This window comes from Bidens hawaiensis, unplaced genomic scaffold, assembly GCF_021521415.1.
Source record: "Bidens hawaiensis isolate Kalapana, Puna unplaced genomic scaffold, B.hawaiensis_p1.1 tig00017348_1, whole genome shotgun sequence".
NCBI lineage: Eukaryota > Viridiplantae > Streptophyta > Magnoliopsida > Asterales > Asteraceae > Bidens > Bidens hawaiensis.
Window position 1 is genome coordinate 277,372 of NW_027492625.1, and position 18,407 is coordinate 295,778.

Sequence of the window (18,407 nt, forward strand, 5' to 3'; positions counted from 1 at the left end):
CCAGATAACTTTTAAACGTGTTATAACATCTCGTTAAATTAAAAATTAATAACACCAAATATTTGATATGAAATTTCTATAAAACAGTGATATACCAAAAATTAATATTTGTTTTAAAAAAAAATAGTATTTATAATTAAGAAACAATTTTATCGTATTTTAAACCGGGTTATAACATCTCATTTATTTGTAAAACCCTTTATCATCAAATCCAAAGTATAATATTAAAGAGTCAAGTTATTCTACAAAGGGTAACAAAAATGAGAAGTGTGAGAAGCTATAAATAACTGACATGTGTCAAATATGGACCAAAAGAATAAGGGTATAGAGGTAATTGTACGCATTTTCTCTCTTCACATGCAAGGCACATGTTACCCACATCATTTTAAAACGTCTATAATTTTTTCGTATGATATTTTTTTAAAAAAAAATTTCACCATAATAACAAGCGTTTTTTATCTTTAATATGAGTATGATATTTGTTATATAAAATTTAAAACAAGAAATTACGTATTGTGTCGTTTCGCCCACCATTGTGTCTTTTCGCTTATCATTGTCTTTTTTTCGTCATTGTGTCTTTTTTTCGTCATTGTGTCTTTTTCGTCATTGTGTCTTTTCGCTTATTATTGTGTCATTTTTCGTCATTGTGTCTTTTCGCACACCATTGTGTTTTTTCGCTTATCATTGTGTCTTTTTTCGTCATTGTGTCTTTTCGCACACTATTGTGTCTTTTCGCTTATCATTGTGTCTTTTTTCGTCATTGTGTCTTTTGGCACACCATTGTGTCTTTTCGCTTATCATTGTGTCTTTTTTCGTCATTGTGTCTTTTCGCTTATCATTGTGTCTTTTTTCGTCATTGTGCCTTTTCGCACACCATTGTGTCTTTTCGCTTATCATTGTGTCTTTTTTCGTCATTGTGCCTTTTCGCACACCATTGTGTCTTTTCGCTTATCATTGTGTCTTTTTTCGTCATTGTATCTTTTCTCACACCATTGTGTCTTTTCGCTTATCATTGTGTTTTTTTCGTCATTGTGTTTTTTCGTCATTGTGTCTTTCAACTCATCATTATGTTTTTTTAAATACTAATAACACCGTTGTGTAATAATAATATGTAAAAATAATGATAACATTGTTCCGGTACTAGCAGGGGCAATTACCATGTTATTAACCGATCGAAACTTTAATACAACCTTTTCTGATCCCGCTGGAGGGGGAGACCCCATATTATACCAGCATCTCTTTCGGTTCTTCGGTCATCCAGAGGTGTATATTCCCATTCTGCCTGGATCCGGTATCATAAGTCATATTGTTTCTACTTTTTTCGGGAAAACCGGTCTTCGGGTATCTAGGCATGGTTTATGCCATGATCAGTATAGGTGTTCCTGGATCTCTTGTTTGGGCTGATCATATGTTTACTGTGGGCTTAGACGTTGATACCCGTGCCTACTTCACCGCAGCTACCATGATCATAGCTGTCCCCACTGGAATCAAAATCTTTAGTTGGATCGCTACCATGTGGGGGGGTTCGATACAATACAAAAAATTATCTAATACATAAAATACAATGATTAATACATGTTACACAATAACTTGAAACGTAAAACACAATGATGAATACGTATAACACAATGACCTAAAACGTAAGACACAATGGTGAATACGTATAATACAATAACCTAAAACGTAAGACACAATGGTGAATATATATAAAACATAAAACACAATGGAAACAACATATTACACAATAACTTGAACGTAATATAACAATGGAAACAACCAATTGAAAAATATAATGATCAAAATCTATAATACAATTCATATGAAAACTCAACTAAAAGACACAATGAACAAAAAAAAAACACAATTAAAAAAACCCATTAGTTTTTTTTTTTTATTTTTATATAACAATATGATACTCATATTAAACATAAAAAACGCTTATTATTATGGTGAATTTTTAAAAAAAAAATGTCGTATGAAAAAGTTATGGACATCTTGCATGTGGAGAGAGAACGTCAACAAATGTGGGTTATTATTTTCATGCCATTTCCATCAATTTTTATTTATTAAATTAATCTCAGCCATTCAAATATAAGATCAATGGACTGGATTCCTTCTCACCCTTCTCATTTTTGTTGTACTTTGTATTTTAACTTTACCCTATTATTAAAATATCTTACGATAAGTTATATAAATATTAGAAAATATATAATGTAAAGCAACCCCGTAATACGAGGGATAAAAGCTAGTATTCAATAATAGATAATCAAGTTTCATATATGTTTTATTTAGATTACTTACTTAAAGTATATTATATTTATAAAAAAAAGTATGTAAAATTAATATTTGTAATTACGGGGTAATAGTGAATAAAACATATTCCGTTTGGTGATTAATAAAATTCCTGTTGATTGTTAAAGTGATAATAATAAAAAAAAATTGACTAAACAAAAATTGTTAAAGTGATAATAATATCCGTTAGACGTGGTGTAATTTTTGGTTTGTGGCCCGGGGGTTCTTTCTTTGAGGACACTCGTGATTGTTTTTAATGAAATTTACCTTGAAAAAAAAAAACCTTTGCATCACTTTAATGAACCTGAAACTTTATTATTTTTCTATAAATATTAATATTTATTTAATAACATGTTTCTCTAGTTGTACACAACTCTAACTTCTAATTACATACGACTTTGTAGTATTAATTGTTTGACTATAAAGTCCAACAAATTGAGCGTTTATTCTTAAAAGTCATTTAATAATTACTTTATTCTCTCTTTAAAAAAGTTTTATTGTCTCTCTACATCTTAAAGGTAATAAGTTAAAGATTATTTAAACGGCAATAAATTCAAAGATGTTAATACTATTTACTTCAACCAAATAATTTATAAAAAACTTGTACTAATAAATAATAATATGATTGGATAATGATGAACTGTTTTTTATATTTTTGTTGGCAATATAATCATAATTTTTTTTCATCATTTATTTTTTACTATAATAAAAATATAATCTTTTAATAGTTTTAAAGTAGCTTAATATGAAGGTAATCCCTTCCCTTGATTGAAGTTGTTGTCTCTTATTAGAATGTCTTGGGTTAGCTACTTAGCTTTGTGACTAATTATAGGGGTATTGCAACTTTGTTATTTGAATAAAGGTTTTAAAGTAGAGTTGGTATGCATTAAAGATCGCGATGCATGTTGATAAAAGAAAAAAGAAAATATAATATTAAAAGTTTGCCCATATTATTTATTATGGTTTATATTCAATTTATTATTATTATTATTATTATTATTATTATTATTATTATTATTCGGTTTCTCTTTGTCTTCATGTTCATCAACTCAACAACCTTCTTTGATATGTTTATATATCGATTATTAATAAAATGTTGTTTCACCACATTAAGTATATGTATATATTTATATGCACTTTTAAGTTTTAACACACCTTATAGCATATCAACTATAGAAACCAAGTCCACACGTTTATTTTTTCATAATAACTTGATTTAGATCAAATTAATTTTTTATTTTCATAAATATATTACATAATACATTTAAGAGACAATTTTATAGAATAGTAAATAAGTTTTAAAAGTATTTAAAATAAGGTCACTTAAATTTAAAAGGTTTTCTAATTAAGTCACTCAATTTTCATATTTTATTAAATTAAAGATTTTAACATGTTTAGCGACCCGATTTGAAGATTTAGTGACCCAATTTGGAAAATATTTATATAAGTGGCCTAATAAAAACACTTTTGAAACTTGGTTAATAATATATGATATTTTCACTACATTTAAGTTAAGTATTGGAATTTATAATTATGTGCATTTAGGGATGTTTGCTTTACTTTATTTTTTATGTATTTTAATTTAATGTTATACGCCAATATTAAACATATAAGTATAAAAATTAATTAATGTGAATCTAATTCATTAAATAATGATTGCATTCATTAATTTCATTTCATTTTTTAATATTAGGACACCCTATAATAACATTTAAGGTGTTTAAAAGACACTTGTTTATATTATTTTCACCAAGAAGAAGGATAAAGATGCAACAGCTTTCATAGTTACAAGGTGGTTTCACTGTTTCATTTGTGTGCTTCGTTTCTCGTCGTCTGATCGTAGTCTTCTCTTGCTTTTTCGGTGTCAAATAAGGTAATTCGGTTTCTATGGCAGCAAATAGTTCGTAACCTATAGATATGATAATTATGAAAACAAACAATATTATTGAACTGAAGAATGGTGATGATGTATGCAGCCAAAATCGAAACCAATTAATTATGTTATTGGTTAATAACCAGTAAAATGATTGTTATGTATATGTATGTGTATGTGTATGTGTATGTGTATGTGTATGTGTATGTGTATGTGTATGTGTATGTGTATGTGTATGTGTATGTGTATGTGTATGTGTATGTGTATGTGTATGTGTATGTGTACGTGTATGTATGTAAGGCGGTGACCTGCCACAAATTTGGCCGGAATCAGTTGTGTCGACGATAAATAGAAAACAAAATGCTCTAACCAAGAACATTGTTTTAAATAAAAAACAAATAAAAGTATATTTAGAAAAACAAAAATAAATTGAGCCAACCACGTGCCGCCAAGTGGACCAATCAGGTCACTTACGACACCAACTTTTGAAATTTATCTTTTGCAAAATATAATTTGGCATTTAACTTGGGATCCAAGCTTTTAAATGTTGCTAGTATCAAACTGGTCTTGTATTTGGTAGACATTATCCTCATGTTAAGTATCACATTTCAGTTTTTAGCTTGTTGATGTATCTATGTGGTTAAAGTCAAAGTCAACTAGCTGACTTACACACCATTGACTTTACTTGCAAATTCCATAACAGAAGCTACAATGGCAAGGAATAATATTAGCTATTCATCAACACTGTTGATTGTTCTTATGATCGTTGGCTCGTTCGTCACAACATACAATTTAATAACAATGGTAATTCACAACAAAATGTTGAATTATGGAGGGTTATTGGATGAACCTAATGATATAATGATGCCCGATAATTTGGAAAGACCAAAGGCGTTCCATGTGGCGATGACAACTTCAGATACTCCTTATAGCAAATGGCAAAGCCGAATTATGTATTATTACTATAAGAGAATGAGAAATGTGGAGGGATGCGAGATGGGAAAGTTTACCCGGATCCTGCATGCGGACCAACCCGATAATCTGATGGATGAGATTCCAACTTTTGTTGTTGATGAGCTTCCATATGGTTTGGATAAAGTAAGAGACCGAATCTTTCTTTATTTTTCACTCCATTTTTCTGGATTTTTGTATATGTGTTAGAAATTTCATGCAACATAATCATAGTATAGTCAATACTATAGGTGGTAAAATGAGCGGTCATGTGTCAAACGGGTAACTTTTTAGCATGGTTAAACAAGTAACTTTTGTGTACGGGTCAAAAGACGTCTAAGTCAGGTGGGTCAAACATGTACTTTTTTGTTATGGGTCAAACTAGTGACTTTTTGGTATAGGTCAAAAGATGTCTGAGTCAGGTGGTTCACGGGCAAACTTTTGGTATAATCAACCATGTAACATTTGGGTATGTGTCAAATGATGTTTGAGTCGGGTCAGTTGACCCGACCACTTTATTTCCATTTTTTTTACTTTTATATAAAACGTGTGTTTTCAACAGTAATACAACTTTCAAAATATAACGATTTACGACATCATGGATACTATTATTTGGCATGCAGGGTTATGTAGTTTTAAATAGACCTTGGGCCTTTTTGCAATGGCTGAAGATGGCTACTATTGAGGAGGAGTAAGCAAGCATCTTTATTCCAATCTTACATTCTCAGTAACATTCTTCTCAACAAGTTAATAATTTTTTTTAACCTTTTGCAGATATATATTTATGGCAGAGCCTGACCACCTATTTGTAAACCCGCTCCCGAATTTGGCCCAAGGAATAGTTCCTGTTGCATTTCCGTTTAATTACATAGAGCCCGAAGAAAACGAAAAAATAATTCGAAAATATTTCCCCCAGGAGTATGGGCCAGTAACTAATATTGACCCGATTGGTAACTCTCCTGTTATTATAAGGAAGGTATGGATATTAAAGAATTATGTGATTTAATAACTATGTGTATAACATAAGTGAAGTAACGCAATTGAGTGACTTTACGCAGGATGTACTTGAAAAAATTGCTCCTACATGGATGAATGTTTCTTTAAGAATGAAGTATGATCCAGAGACTGATAAATCTTTTGGATGGGTACTAGAAATGTGAGTTAAAGATCATAGAATTTTATGATTGAACATTTGACCCGTTTACATATCGCTCACTTGGTCAACACACTTTACCTTTGTGGCAGGTATGGATATGCTGTGGCATCCGCTTTGCATGGCGTTAAGCATATTCTTCTGGAGGATTTTATGGTCGAGGTGTTTGAATCTATTTTTCCTATATTTATTTAGCAGTCGATTCCTAAATTAACAAATCTATAGCAATGTTTAATGTCTTTAAAAACCTTTTGACTTCAATTTTTCAGCCCCCCTTTGCACCTGAAATTGGCAAAGCGTTTATCATTCATTACACTTATGGATGTGACTACAATATGAAGGTAAGTTGATTTCTTATATTTTTGCTTGGGTCGATCTAGTCGTTTTTTATATCAAACAAGTCGAATATTGTTTAGCTATAAAGAGAACAAGTAAAATGGGAACCCCAAAGTCTTTTTATTCATATATTTAGAAGGTGCACGTGTCAGTTTTGGGCTCAATAATAGTATAATACTGTTGGTTCTCACAGTTAGCACATGTATTAATTTATGTAGGGTGAGTTAACAGTTGGAAAGATTGGAGAATGGCGATTCGACAAGAGATCACATCTAGACGGACCTATACCAAGAAATATGCCTATGCCGCCAACTGGAGTTCCCGAAACTGTGGTAAGTATATATATACTTTGCATAAATCGGTTTTGTGTTGTTTGACTAACAATATTTTGACATGTTACTCTGAATCAATGTATGATATATATGCAGGTAACTCTTGTAAAGATGCTAAATGAAGCAACCGCTAATCTTCCAAATTGGGATACAGAATAATAAGGGTATTCAAAAGTTAACATGAGAAATGAGATAGACTATAACATTCAGTTGTTTAGAATGTAGGAATGATATTGAAGAAAGATCATTTTTTTTAAACTTTATGCGAAGAATGTAGGAATGTGATTTAAGATGACGAACAAAATACCCCATACCATTTGGTGTGGTGACAAAGACGGTTTAGTTTTAAATTATAGGGGGTCGATCCCCATTTTAGATGGTTTGCAAATAATATATTTGACTGTTAAAACAAAAACAAAAAAAGAGATGACGAACAAATGTGATATTTAATTGACAACTTTATAACATGGTGTTGTCAGTTGTAACATATCTAAGTTTAAACTTAGAAAAAATTTCATTCTTGAAATTTTAAAGGTTACGACCCAGGGTTTTCCGTAAGGGCGTAAATGAGCCAAGCAAATCCGTGTTCGAGTTCGGTTCAGTTAACATATGAGAGTGGAAGATCGAGCTTGTCTCGTTACAAGCTACATTTATGAAGCTCGAGCTTAAGCCTGTGTGTAGTTTTTTTAAGATCGATCTCAACTAGTTTAATATTTATTAGTTAGTTATCTACATTTATTCTTATTTTGTACGTACATTTTACTTAGATAATAATTATAATATATAAACATACTACATAAAAATATATATAAATAATAGGGTTGTTTAGGCTCATGGGCTAGCTTGAGCCTAATAAGTGAAGCTTAGGCGGAGTCTCATGCTCGTATATGAAGCGAACTAATTTTTAGGCTTGAGCTTAGGCTCGAACTCGTCTAACATCGACACAATTCGTGCTTTTATGATGTTATCGATCGGAAGTTGAGTATGTCACGAGCTGCTTGTAATTGTGAGTGTATAAGATTGTGCTAATGGTTTACGGTTACATCATAGGTGGATTTTATAGCCACCACAATACCATATTACATGGATAGTTTCTATAAATTTATTAACAATTTCTATTTCTATTAGTCTAATTATCATATGTTTTTTCAGATCTTGACTTTGTGTGTTTGTAGTATTTGATCCAGATTTGTGTCTGGTTGGAATTTATGATTAACATGGATGGTTGATGATGGTCAATGTTGGTAAGCATGAATGAACCAAAAAATAAGAAAAATGTAAATAAAAAATAGTTAACTGTTTGGTTTTAGAAATACACGTGCAACGATTTAGTAATCGCGTTGGCTAGCAGGGTATTAACGAAATCTCATGTGTTATTTAGTAACTAATTATTGTGACTAGGAAAAACTAGCAAATTGTTTGCTAAAATTAGAAAATATTTTTAAATAAACTAATGTTCACACTGATAGGTCAAAAGGAGTGAAGTGGCATTGAGACAAAGTAAATTGGATCCATACGGACTTAGCCAGTGTTAGAGCACATGTGAAGTAGCAGTTCACACCACTGCACCCATCACCCCCAATTATTTGTGTTTCTGAACCAACAAAAAAAAAGTTTAAAAACTACGCGTTTAACATTTTCTTTCTAAGAACGGCGGCAATCTCCAGTATGGCTGGGTGGTAGCAAATCGGCTTACGGCCGACCCCGGTTTGGAAACCCCATAGAGTTTTTCCAGAAAGGCATAACCCTTAGTTCTCAGGTCCTCCTTGCGTCCTTGTAGGAACCTTCTCCACTGGTGCCACTTGACACCAATTGCACCTTCACAGGAGTCGAAACCCTTTGACGTAACACAGACAGAATACAACCTCCGTTTTGACTCGGATTCAAACTGATAACCTTCTTAAGAAAGCCTAATTTTAATCATCATTGCCACAACCAACTACGTAACTTAGTCGAAGTAATTAAATCTTGCATTTTGAACTTAATTTTGAATAATACATTTAATATAAGTTATTTAGGATATTTCCTTTTTTTAAATTAAAGTTTACTAACAACAAACAACAACCACCCCCAATCACAAACGGAGCGGAGAAGCATTACAACCCACGAAACTAGCGCAACTAAAAGAGTTAGGAGAAGCAACACAAACCACGAAACTACCACAACTAATAGAGTTAACTGATGTCACAATCCACTGAGTTTCATCTCTGCATTGCTTAGACTTATATATATAAAAAAATAATAATAAACATTAAAATAACCGGTTTATCATACTCATTAAAAATAAGAAGAAAAAAAAAACCGTTACGGGGTGTGGCTCGAAGCACCGGTTTGTAAATTTATTTAATTGTAATATAGACTCAGTTTTAGTGGGTTTTATTTGGTTGTTTATATCTTAGATGAGTAACAAAAAAAAATTATTTATTTTTTGTCACTGGCCACAAAATAATTTCATTGGTGACACTTAAGGATTAATTAAATAGATAAAAAAATAAACGAATGAGCATACATACATAGTAAAATACTAAAATTTCACTTATAACAAAAGTTGTTAGTAAGGTCGTAGAGGGTGGAACAAATACAAACATTTCCTCTATTTTGTCTAATACAAAAATGTGTTTAACTGTGTGGTTTATGCTCAATCATGTATGTCCTACAATTAATTGAATGTGTGTCCCCAGATGAGTCAATGACATTACAAAATCAATAATCCATAAGCGTAAGCATAAGCAGAAGGGAATGCTTATTTAATTTTGAAAATTTTTGTATTTGGTGATGATAATTTAGATCATAATTTGGATATTCACGTTTACTTTTAATTTTTGTTTGTTAATGTCCGTTAAGGGTGTGAATTGTTCATTTAGAATATTAACAAACATACGTACACGATCACATACACATTCACTGTTTTAACGAATGAACAAGGACAAGAAAGTATATTGTTTAAGTGTGCGTGTCTATTTATTTGTTTGGTTAAATTAAAAGAACAAACATAAACAATTTGCATAGGCTACATTTGCCTATAGATTTTGATTGTATTGTGTGTTCATCTTGACTCTTGAGTGGTGATGACACTGGTCCATAATATTCATGTTTAAGTAAATATCGAAAAATTACTCAAGAGATTCTACATGAAATAGTCACATCCATCAAGTATTCCCAGGATTGTAAGGTCACTTGATGTTGAATATGACATGTTTCGACCTTTAGGAGATGGAGAAGAAACTCTTAGTCCAAAAGTACCATATTTAAGTGTGATTGGTTCATTAACGTTTCTTAATAGACATGCACGACCAACTATATAATTTATTTTTTTCAAATTTTTTGGCAATGTATAGTTCTTGTCCAACAAGGAGGCATTGGAATGGCATATAGCAAATATTTCGATACCTTCAACACTTCGAGATACTAAGGATATGAGTTTATATTTTACTAGAAACAAGATTGGTGGGTTTTGCAAAAGCAGGTTATATGTCAAATCCTCATACTTGTTGGTCTCAAACTAAATATTTGTTCACACAATGAGGTATTGCAATTTCATAGCATTCAGTATAGCAGACAATCATAGCTGCTTCATCCAATCATGTAGAAATATTAACAATACATGAAGCTAGTCGAGAATGTGTTTGGTTAAGAAGTTCAATACAACATATTCGTGGATCTTGTGGTATTTCTTCCGAAGATAAGGGACCGAAATTTTTACATGAAGATAACGCAGATGTCAACTTATGGATAGCCATATCAAATGTGACAGAACTAAGCATATTCCACCAAAGTTTTTTTTCACACATGATTTGCAAAAGAGTGGAGATGCTATCGTCCAACAAGTTCGTTTTGATGGGAATTTAGCATAAATGTTTACCAAATCAGTCATACTTTAAATATTTAGGAAATTGGTTCATGGGATCAGGATGTGTCGACTTAGGGAGCTTAACTGATCATCGTCGGGTAGAGAAAATACTCATTGCACTCTTTTTCTCTTACCTAAAGTTTTGTCCCATTGTGTTTTCCTAACAAGGTTTTTAATGAGTCGGTAACTCTAAACGTATTTAGTTGATAACAAAAAATGAGTGTTATAAATATTATTATGGTTATCAACAAACTATAAAGATGACTTTATTTGAATTAGTGATCATCATATTATCTTCATCGTTGTTGAAGATTACGGAATGATTAGGTTTCTTATATAAATAACCCTTTATATTTCATTAGTAAATATATCAATCAATGATAACATTCATTCTCAACCTTTTTTTTTTCTTACATTCTTGACAAAACATAACAAATATAATAGTAATAATAAGTGTTGCCCGCCTACCTGCTATGTTGATGTAATATCTATGTTTCTATATAATGAAAAGTGAGTTTTATACCAAAATATATATATATATATATATATATATATATAACTCATATATTGTATATAATATCTATGGGCACCTTTTGCTCACTTTACTACAAATCATACTGTGATCAGTCCACGAACATGCAAACTCGATCAATCCATGAATATGCAAACTTCGACATAGATGAAAACGTAGCCCAACAATCCAAGGACACAAAGATACAAAGACACTTCATTTGGGAAGAGCCAAAAGTCCACAACATGCTCTACAAGCGTCTTACTAAACAACATTTGCAACCCACATTGTAGACATCCTGTTAAAATTCATTACACGTCTATTATTGGTCAGATGTGGGTACGATCTTACTCATCAAATGCAATTTAGATGGCATGGTATGATTTCCTTCCTTCCAAAAAGCATGGAATGCCGCCAATAAATAATTTGGCATTTCGTCCCTCAAAGGTACTTAATTATCACTTGTCACTTTCTCTTAAAACTTTGACCTCCATATGATGCATAACTTCGGCATTGGTGTATAATCAAAGGTTATTGATATACAAATTACTTTAGCATTGGAGTATAGTTATCGGGCTTGTGAATCTGATCTCCTAACACTTACTTTTTAAAATTTCAAGACACGACCATTAATTTATCAAAAGGGAGTCTCTCTCAAATGATGATCAAGTCTCGTAGTGTACTAAAAATGGTGTAATAATTTCCCATTAAAATAACAATTTAGATCTTGAGATGTTAGATGAAAGATTGCAATGATTGTGATCAATCTTAGATCTAAAAAACAAAGGTCAATAGCAATTTAAAATTTACAATATTTAAATGAACTGATAATAAACAAATATTATTATTCCTAATAATACATGGATCAACAAAGATTTGGTTGAAGTTTAATTTGATTAATTCAACTTGTCACGTGAAGAGTAATTTAGTGACAACCAATGAAATCCAAGGACTATAAATGTAAATAGATCAAAGATAAAGGTATGCATATACAATTACACCAAATATATATACACACCAACTAATAAGCAAACAACACATCAAAATGTCACTCACAAACCAACACAAACCAGTGGAGGCTTTACACCTCACCATCCTCCTCCTTGTCTCCTTGACCATGGTTCACTCACTAAGCCCAAAATGTGACTTAACTAGCCAAGGGCCAACCCTTAAGGTCATCCATGTATCGAGCCCATGCTCGTCATTTAGGTCAAAGACCTCACTCTCGTGGGAGGAGAGCGTCCTCCAAATGCAGGCAGATGATAAGACAAGGCTCATGTATCTGACGAGCCTTGTTGCTGGACGATCTTTCGTCCCTATTGGATCAGGTAGGCAAATCATACAAAGTCCGACCTACGTTGTGAAGGCTAGCATTGGGACACCAGCTCAGAGCTTGCTCATGGCTTTGGATACTAGCACCGATATGGCGTTGGTTCCTTGTGCGGGTTGTGTTGGTTGCACGTCTTCCACCTATGACTCAACTAAGTCGGTTAGCTTTTCGTCACTTACTTGTGGTGCGGACCAATGCAAACAAGTACGTGTACTTTTCCTTCTTTTTAACAATCAAATATATATTTACAAACCATCATTAATGGGGATCGAACCTCTAACCACTATTTTAAAACTAAATCATATTTGCTACCATATCAAGCTAGTAGTTGTATATGTTTGTATATTCAATATTTTAATTTTAAAACTCATAGTTAATTAATTAAATTATATATCTATGAAAAGGAATATTTGTACAAAAGTTGGAGAAATCAAAGCAAATCCGTGAACCGGTTTTGATTGGTGGGCCTACCCAACCGAATGACCGATGCCATAATTTCCGTTCATAATTGCTCATATTATTACCCTACCGATGGTTGTAGGACACCATTTCAAGAATGTTTGGTTTAAAAATAATTTTGATGCGACAATATATAATAAGGGTTATAAACTTATAATATAAGTTTTCTATTTATAACGTATACTTTTTCAAAAATGATATAACAAATTATGTAATTTTATATAAAACTTTTAGCTACTGTTTAAAACCGTATAATTTTTTGAATATATAAAAGGTTTGTACTTAAATATTAATGATCATAAGTTCTCACGCTAAATATGATACATATTTGCAATAACATTTTTTAAGACAGACTTGCTAATTTAAATTATGTTGATAATTCTGCAATAGATCTCGTCCGTTGTAATTATTTTGCAAATTTAACGACATAATTTCAACGGACGCAAATACCCATTATCATTACCGTAATGTAACCAAGTTCACCATTACTATTTTTTCAGGTCCAAACTTCAAGTTGTCCCGGTACAACATGTTCCTTAAACACGACATACGGAAGCTCGATCGTCACCGCCACCCTATCCCGAGACAACCTAACCCTAGCAACCGACTCAGTCGTCGGTTACTCCTTCGGTTGCATAAAACAAGTAACCGGAGGCTCGTTCCCACCCCAAGGTGTCCTCGGCCTCGGCCGGGGACCACTCTCATTCCTATCCCAATCCAAACCTCTTTACACGTCCACATTCTCATACTGCCTTCCAAGTTTCAAGTCCCCTAATTTCTCCGGCACGCTTAGACTCGGTCCAATCGGTCAACCCAACGTCATCAACTACACACCCTTACTCTCAAACCCTAAACGTCCATCGTTATACTACGTCAACCTAATCGGAATCATGGTGGGGTCCACCGTGGTCAACATTCCGGCCACCGCATTAGCCTTCAACCCCAACACCGGCGGCGGGACAATCGTGGATTCCGGCACGGTGTTCACGCGGTTGGTGACCGGAGCTTACACGGCGGTGAGAGACGAGTTCCGGCGACGGATGGGGCCCGCAGCCGTGTCATCACTAGGTGGGTTTGACACGTGTTACAATGTGATTGTCGGGAAACAAGTGCCGTCGATCACGTTTATGTTTCCTGGGATTAATATGACGCTGCCGCAGGATAATATATTTATCCATAGTTCTGCTGGAGGTACCACCACGTGTCTTGCCATGTCAGCATCGCCGGCGGTGAATGTGATTGCTAGCTTTCAGCAGCAGAATCACCGGGTGGTGTTTGATGCTTTCAATAATAGGCTGGGAATTTCACGTGAGAGCTGTTCGTGAGGCACGTGACAGCTGGTTTATTGTCTTTTTGTTTTTGTTTTTTGTTTTTATAAAATATGTTTGCTTAAGTTGTTGGTTATTTTAAGTAGTTTCTTCTCATGCATGTGATCGATCATGGGTATATTTCTGATTAATAATGTATTTGGTATGTAGATTGTTAAATATATAAGATATAATAGTATAATCAACTGTAAAAGATTACATAAATTTTAAAAAAATTTTAGTTTTGTATTTGTTTTTTAGAAAAAAATAAAATAAAGAAAAAGATAAAAACTAGAAAAAAAAAATAAAGAAAACGATAAAAATTAGGAAAAAAAGGAAAATTCTTAAAATGGTTTTTTTGAAGAGAGAGAAATGATTAAATAGCCCTAAATCCCTACACATTCCCAAAATAGCTCATCAAATTTGGACTGAGCAGACGAGATCTGGAAAAATCTTTAGGCTAATAGATATTTGACAAGTGTCAAACTTTTTCAAAATCCGACGGATTTCTTAAAAATAGGGGAACAGTCTATAGTTTCCATTAAATGTTCTTCTATAAAAACAGTTTTTTCTAACGGTTTAATAATGTTTCCTAACGGATCCCCTTAACTTTCAAAAACATGGGAAATTATGCCTTCAAAATCAGTATTTCTATACGCATTTTGGGTGAATTTGTACCAAGAAGGCCACATATTTATAAATATTGATGGACCCGTCCGTATTTTTTAACTAAAACTTATTTTCAAATGATTACTTGTCAGACGGATTATTTAGGTTTCTTATCTAACCTCTACAAATTTTAAACACATGGAAAAATGTGCCATTTAATTTTTTCTTTCAAGACACTTATTTGGTAAATTTGAACTAAGGGGATCATATTTTTAAAATATTGAGGGACCCGTCCATATTTATTCACTAAATCTTAATATTAAAAGTTGTCTTGCCAGACGGTTTAGTAAATATTCTTATATGAACCCTACAAATTTTGAACTCATGGAAAAATGTGACTTACAAATTTGTCTTTCAAGACACAAATCTTTTTAATTTATACTAAGGAGACGATTATGTAGTTTAATCTTACATAGCCGTCCATATTTACATTATACGTATCATCTTCCTCAATCATCAATAATTCATTCACATCTCTTCATCAACTAAGTCTTAAGTCACAGTTTCTATTCATTCACATATAATGAGGATTGAGGAAGATGATACATATAATGTAAATGAATTATTGAGGATTAAGGAAGATGATACATATAATGTAAATATGGACGTCCACATAAGATTAAACTACATAATCGTCTCCTTAGTACAAATTAAAAAGATTTGTGTCTTGAAAGACAAATTTGTAAGACATATTTTTCCATGAGTTCAAAATTTGTAGGGTTCATAAAAAATATTTACTAAACCGTCTGGCAAGACAACTTTTAATATTAATATTTAGTGAATAAATATGGACCGGTCCCTCAATATTCTCAAAAGTATGATCCCCTTAGTTCAAATTTACCAAATAAGTGTCTTGGAAGACAAAATTAAATGGCACATTTTCTCCATGTGTTTAAATTTTGTAGGGGTTAGATAAGAAACCTAAATAATCCGTCTGATAAGTAAGCTTTTGAAAATAAGTTTTAGTTCAAAAATATGGACGGGTCCATCAATATTTATAAATCTATGGTCTTCTTGGTACAATTCATCCGAAATGCGTCTAGAGAGACTGAGTTTTGAAGGCACGATTTCCCATTTTTGGAAGTTGAGGGAATCCATTAGGTAACATTGTTAAACTGTCAGAAAGAACTGCTTTTTTTAGAACATTTAATGAAAAATATGGACTGGTCCCCCAACATTTTTAAAAAATCATCGGATTTTGAAAAAGTTTGACACTTGTTAGGATTCTATTGGCCTAAAGATTTTTCCAAATCTCGTATTCTCAGTTCAAATTTGATGGGCTATTTTAGGAATGTGTAGGAATTTAAGGCTATTTAGCCATTTCTCTGTCTTCAAAAAGGCCATTTTGGTAATTTTCCAAAAAAAAATGTTTAAAGGAGCTTTATTATTCAATTAATGAAAAATATTAAGAAAAACATAATAATAACTATTTGTGGCCTAGCGGTAGGAGGCTTGGGTTCTCCAATGGAGACCCAAGTTTGACAATGAAGGATTTGAGCTAGGCATTGTCTAAAGGTTGTCAGTTCGAACCCTGAGCCCACCCGGGTGTTCATCTCACCGTATACTACGCTAGAGAGTCTTGCTCTTGTGGTGACACAACGGGTATCAAATTGCATTCGGCAGTATGGTTTCCCGGTTGAACATCCAACCCAAACTCTGAAGCCAGCGTGGACCCGATTAAAACAACATAGCCTGACCAGAGTGGGGCATCGGGACTCTTTAAATTTGAAGAATGCCGGTTCTTAAAAAACAATTTGTTATAAACATGAAAACACTATTTTTTTAGGCTTTTTCTTTATAAAATTGAGTGATGTTATTATCTCTTTCATGTATTTTAGATTTTTAAAGTTTTAACACTTTTTTAAGAAAAATAAAGAAAGAATGTAAAAAAAACAAATATGTTAACATCTAGAATTTGATTAAGTGGCATATAAAAAAATTAAAAAAACCGAAAAGGATAGCCACTTTCTAACTAGTTCAAGTGGGCCCATTTCATTTGAACTTCAGTCACATGATGATATGGTGGTGCACTGGTGCTTATTATCAAGTGGGCCCGTAAGCCCAACTCATTGATGAATGGGTGCATGTGCTAGTTTAGTGGGTATGTCATATGTACCTCTACAAAACTGATTTTTAATTCAAACCGAACCGTTTTGGTCAACGCTGGTCAAAACCGGTTTGACTCAAACCGATTCGGTTTATAAACCGGTTTAGAAGCAAGATAGGCCGGCTTGGTCACGTCAGTTCGGTTTATAAACTGGTTCGGCTTTTTAAAACCGATTTTGTATATCTTAAAGGGAACCGGTCCTGAAACTGGCGGTTTGGGTCGGTTTGGAACCGGTTTGGGTGAAACCGGTTTTAAACCCAAACCGGTTTGGTTCGGTTTGCCTAAAATCGGTCCCAAACCGGTTTTTTGTGATTGAAGCGTAACATGATTAAAGACTGACTAGTTATTATTGTTAAGGCTAACACTTAAAGTTAGTACTTGATCATCCCTAAAATTACCATGTACATTGCTGAAGAGGTAGGTCCCAGCAGAGCCCAGTTGGACCCGCAAGACTCACCTTGAAGAGGAACGTCTGCGTAGAAACCAACTGGATCCGCAGGACCAACCATGCTCAGAGACGTGACGTCCTTACGCGCAGTACGCAAGCTGTTCCCGCAGGAAATGCCTCCCAATGGTGAAGGACTCCGCCTGTCCCCCGCAGCCTCGGATACAAGCCATCAGGGAAGGCCACCCGCGCAGCAAGGCTACACGCACAAGGCACTTAGCTCTCAATCACTCAGTGTCACCTGAAGGAATGAGCAAAGCCGGGAACAATCCCGCACAAGGGCGGGAGGGGGAATACTCCCGCCCAAATAAGCCAGTCCGTACGATACAGGAAGATCTTCTGTACTGTACCTGACGAGGTATGGGAAAAAGATCTGACTAAAGATACGACAGCTTATTGACAACAGTATGGCGAGCAGCATGCTCCTGTACTGTGTCACTATTAGCCGCTGCCTACTCACCAACTACTGCCATACCACGTGCGTAGCCGGCAGTTGGTGGAAAAGGAATAGTACACAGCAGGCCTGGTCACTATCAGCCGCTGCCTACCCACCAACTACCAGCAGGGCACGTGCGTAGGCCACTGTTGGTAGAACAGGAACACTGTTGCAGCCGGCCACACCTCCTTGGAAACCTACCTTCGGCTATAAATACCACAAATGGTATGACCATCTCATCTTATCTTGTATCATCATATTATACCTGATATCTGCTCTAGCAATCTCTTAATATACACTTATATTTAAAGAGCAATCTAGTCTGATTCTCACGCCGGAGGGTGGTCACAAGGAGG

The 18,407-nt window shown here is 33.7% G+C and overlaps 1 protein-coding gene and 1 pseudogene across 1 annotated transcript; both read left to right on the forward strand.

The window, feature by feature from the left end:
* The first annotated feature begins 4,966 nt into the window (after positions 1 to 4,966).
* LOC143553653 (hydroxyproline O-arabinosyltransferase RDN2 pseudogene) lies at positions 4,967 to 6,122 on the forward strand (annotated as a pseudogene).
* Positions 6,123 to 12,149: 6,027 nt separating this feature from the next.
* On the forward strand, positions 12,150 to 14,412 carry LOC143553644 (aspartyl protease AED3-like). The gene is made up of 2 exons (XM_077043594.1): positions 12,150 to 12,832; positions 13,588 to 14,412. The coding sequence occupies exons 1-2, from the start codon at positions 12,344 to 12,346 to the stop codon at positions 14,410 to 14,412; spliced, it is 1,314 nt and encodes a 437-aa protein (XP_076899709.1). The 5' UTR covers positions 12,150 to 12,343.
* Positions 14,413 to 18,407: the final 3,995 nt, after the last annotated feature.

What these genes read in the sequence shown, in the direction of transcription:
- LOC143553644 (XM_077043594.1), top strand. Translation starts at nt 12,344, where the DNA reads ATGTCACTCACAAACCAACACAAACCAGTGGAGGCTTTACACCTCACC. An exon ending in GTGCGGACCAATGCAAACAA is followed by an intron (nt 12,833 to 13,587) that starts GTACGTGTACTT and finishes CTATTTTTTCAG; the next exon opens with GTCCAAACTTCAAGTTGTCC.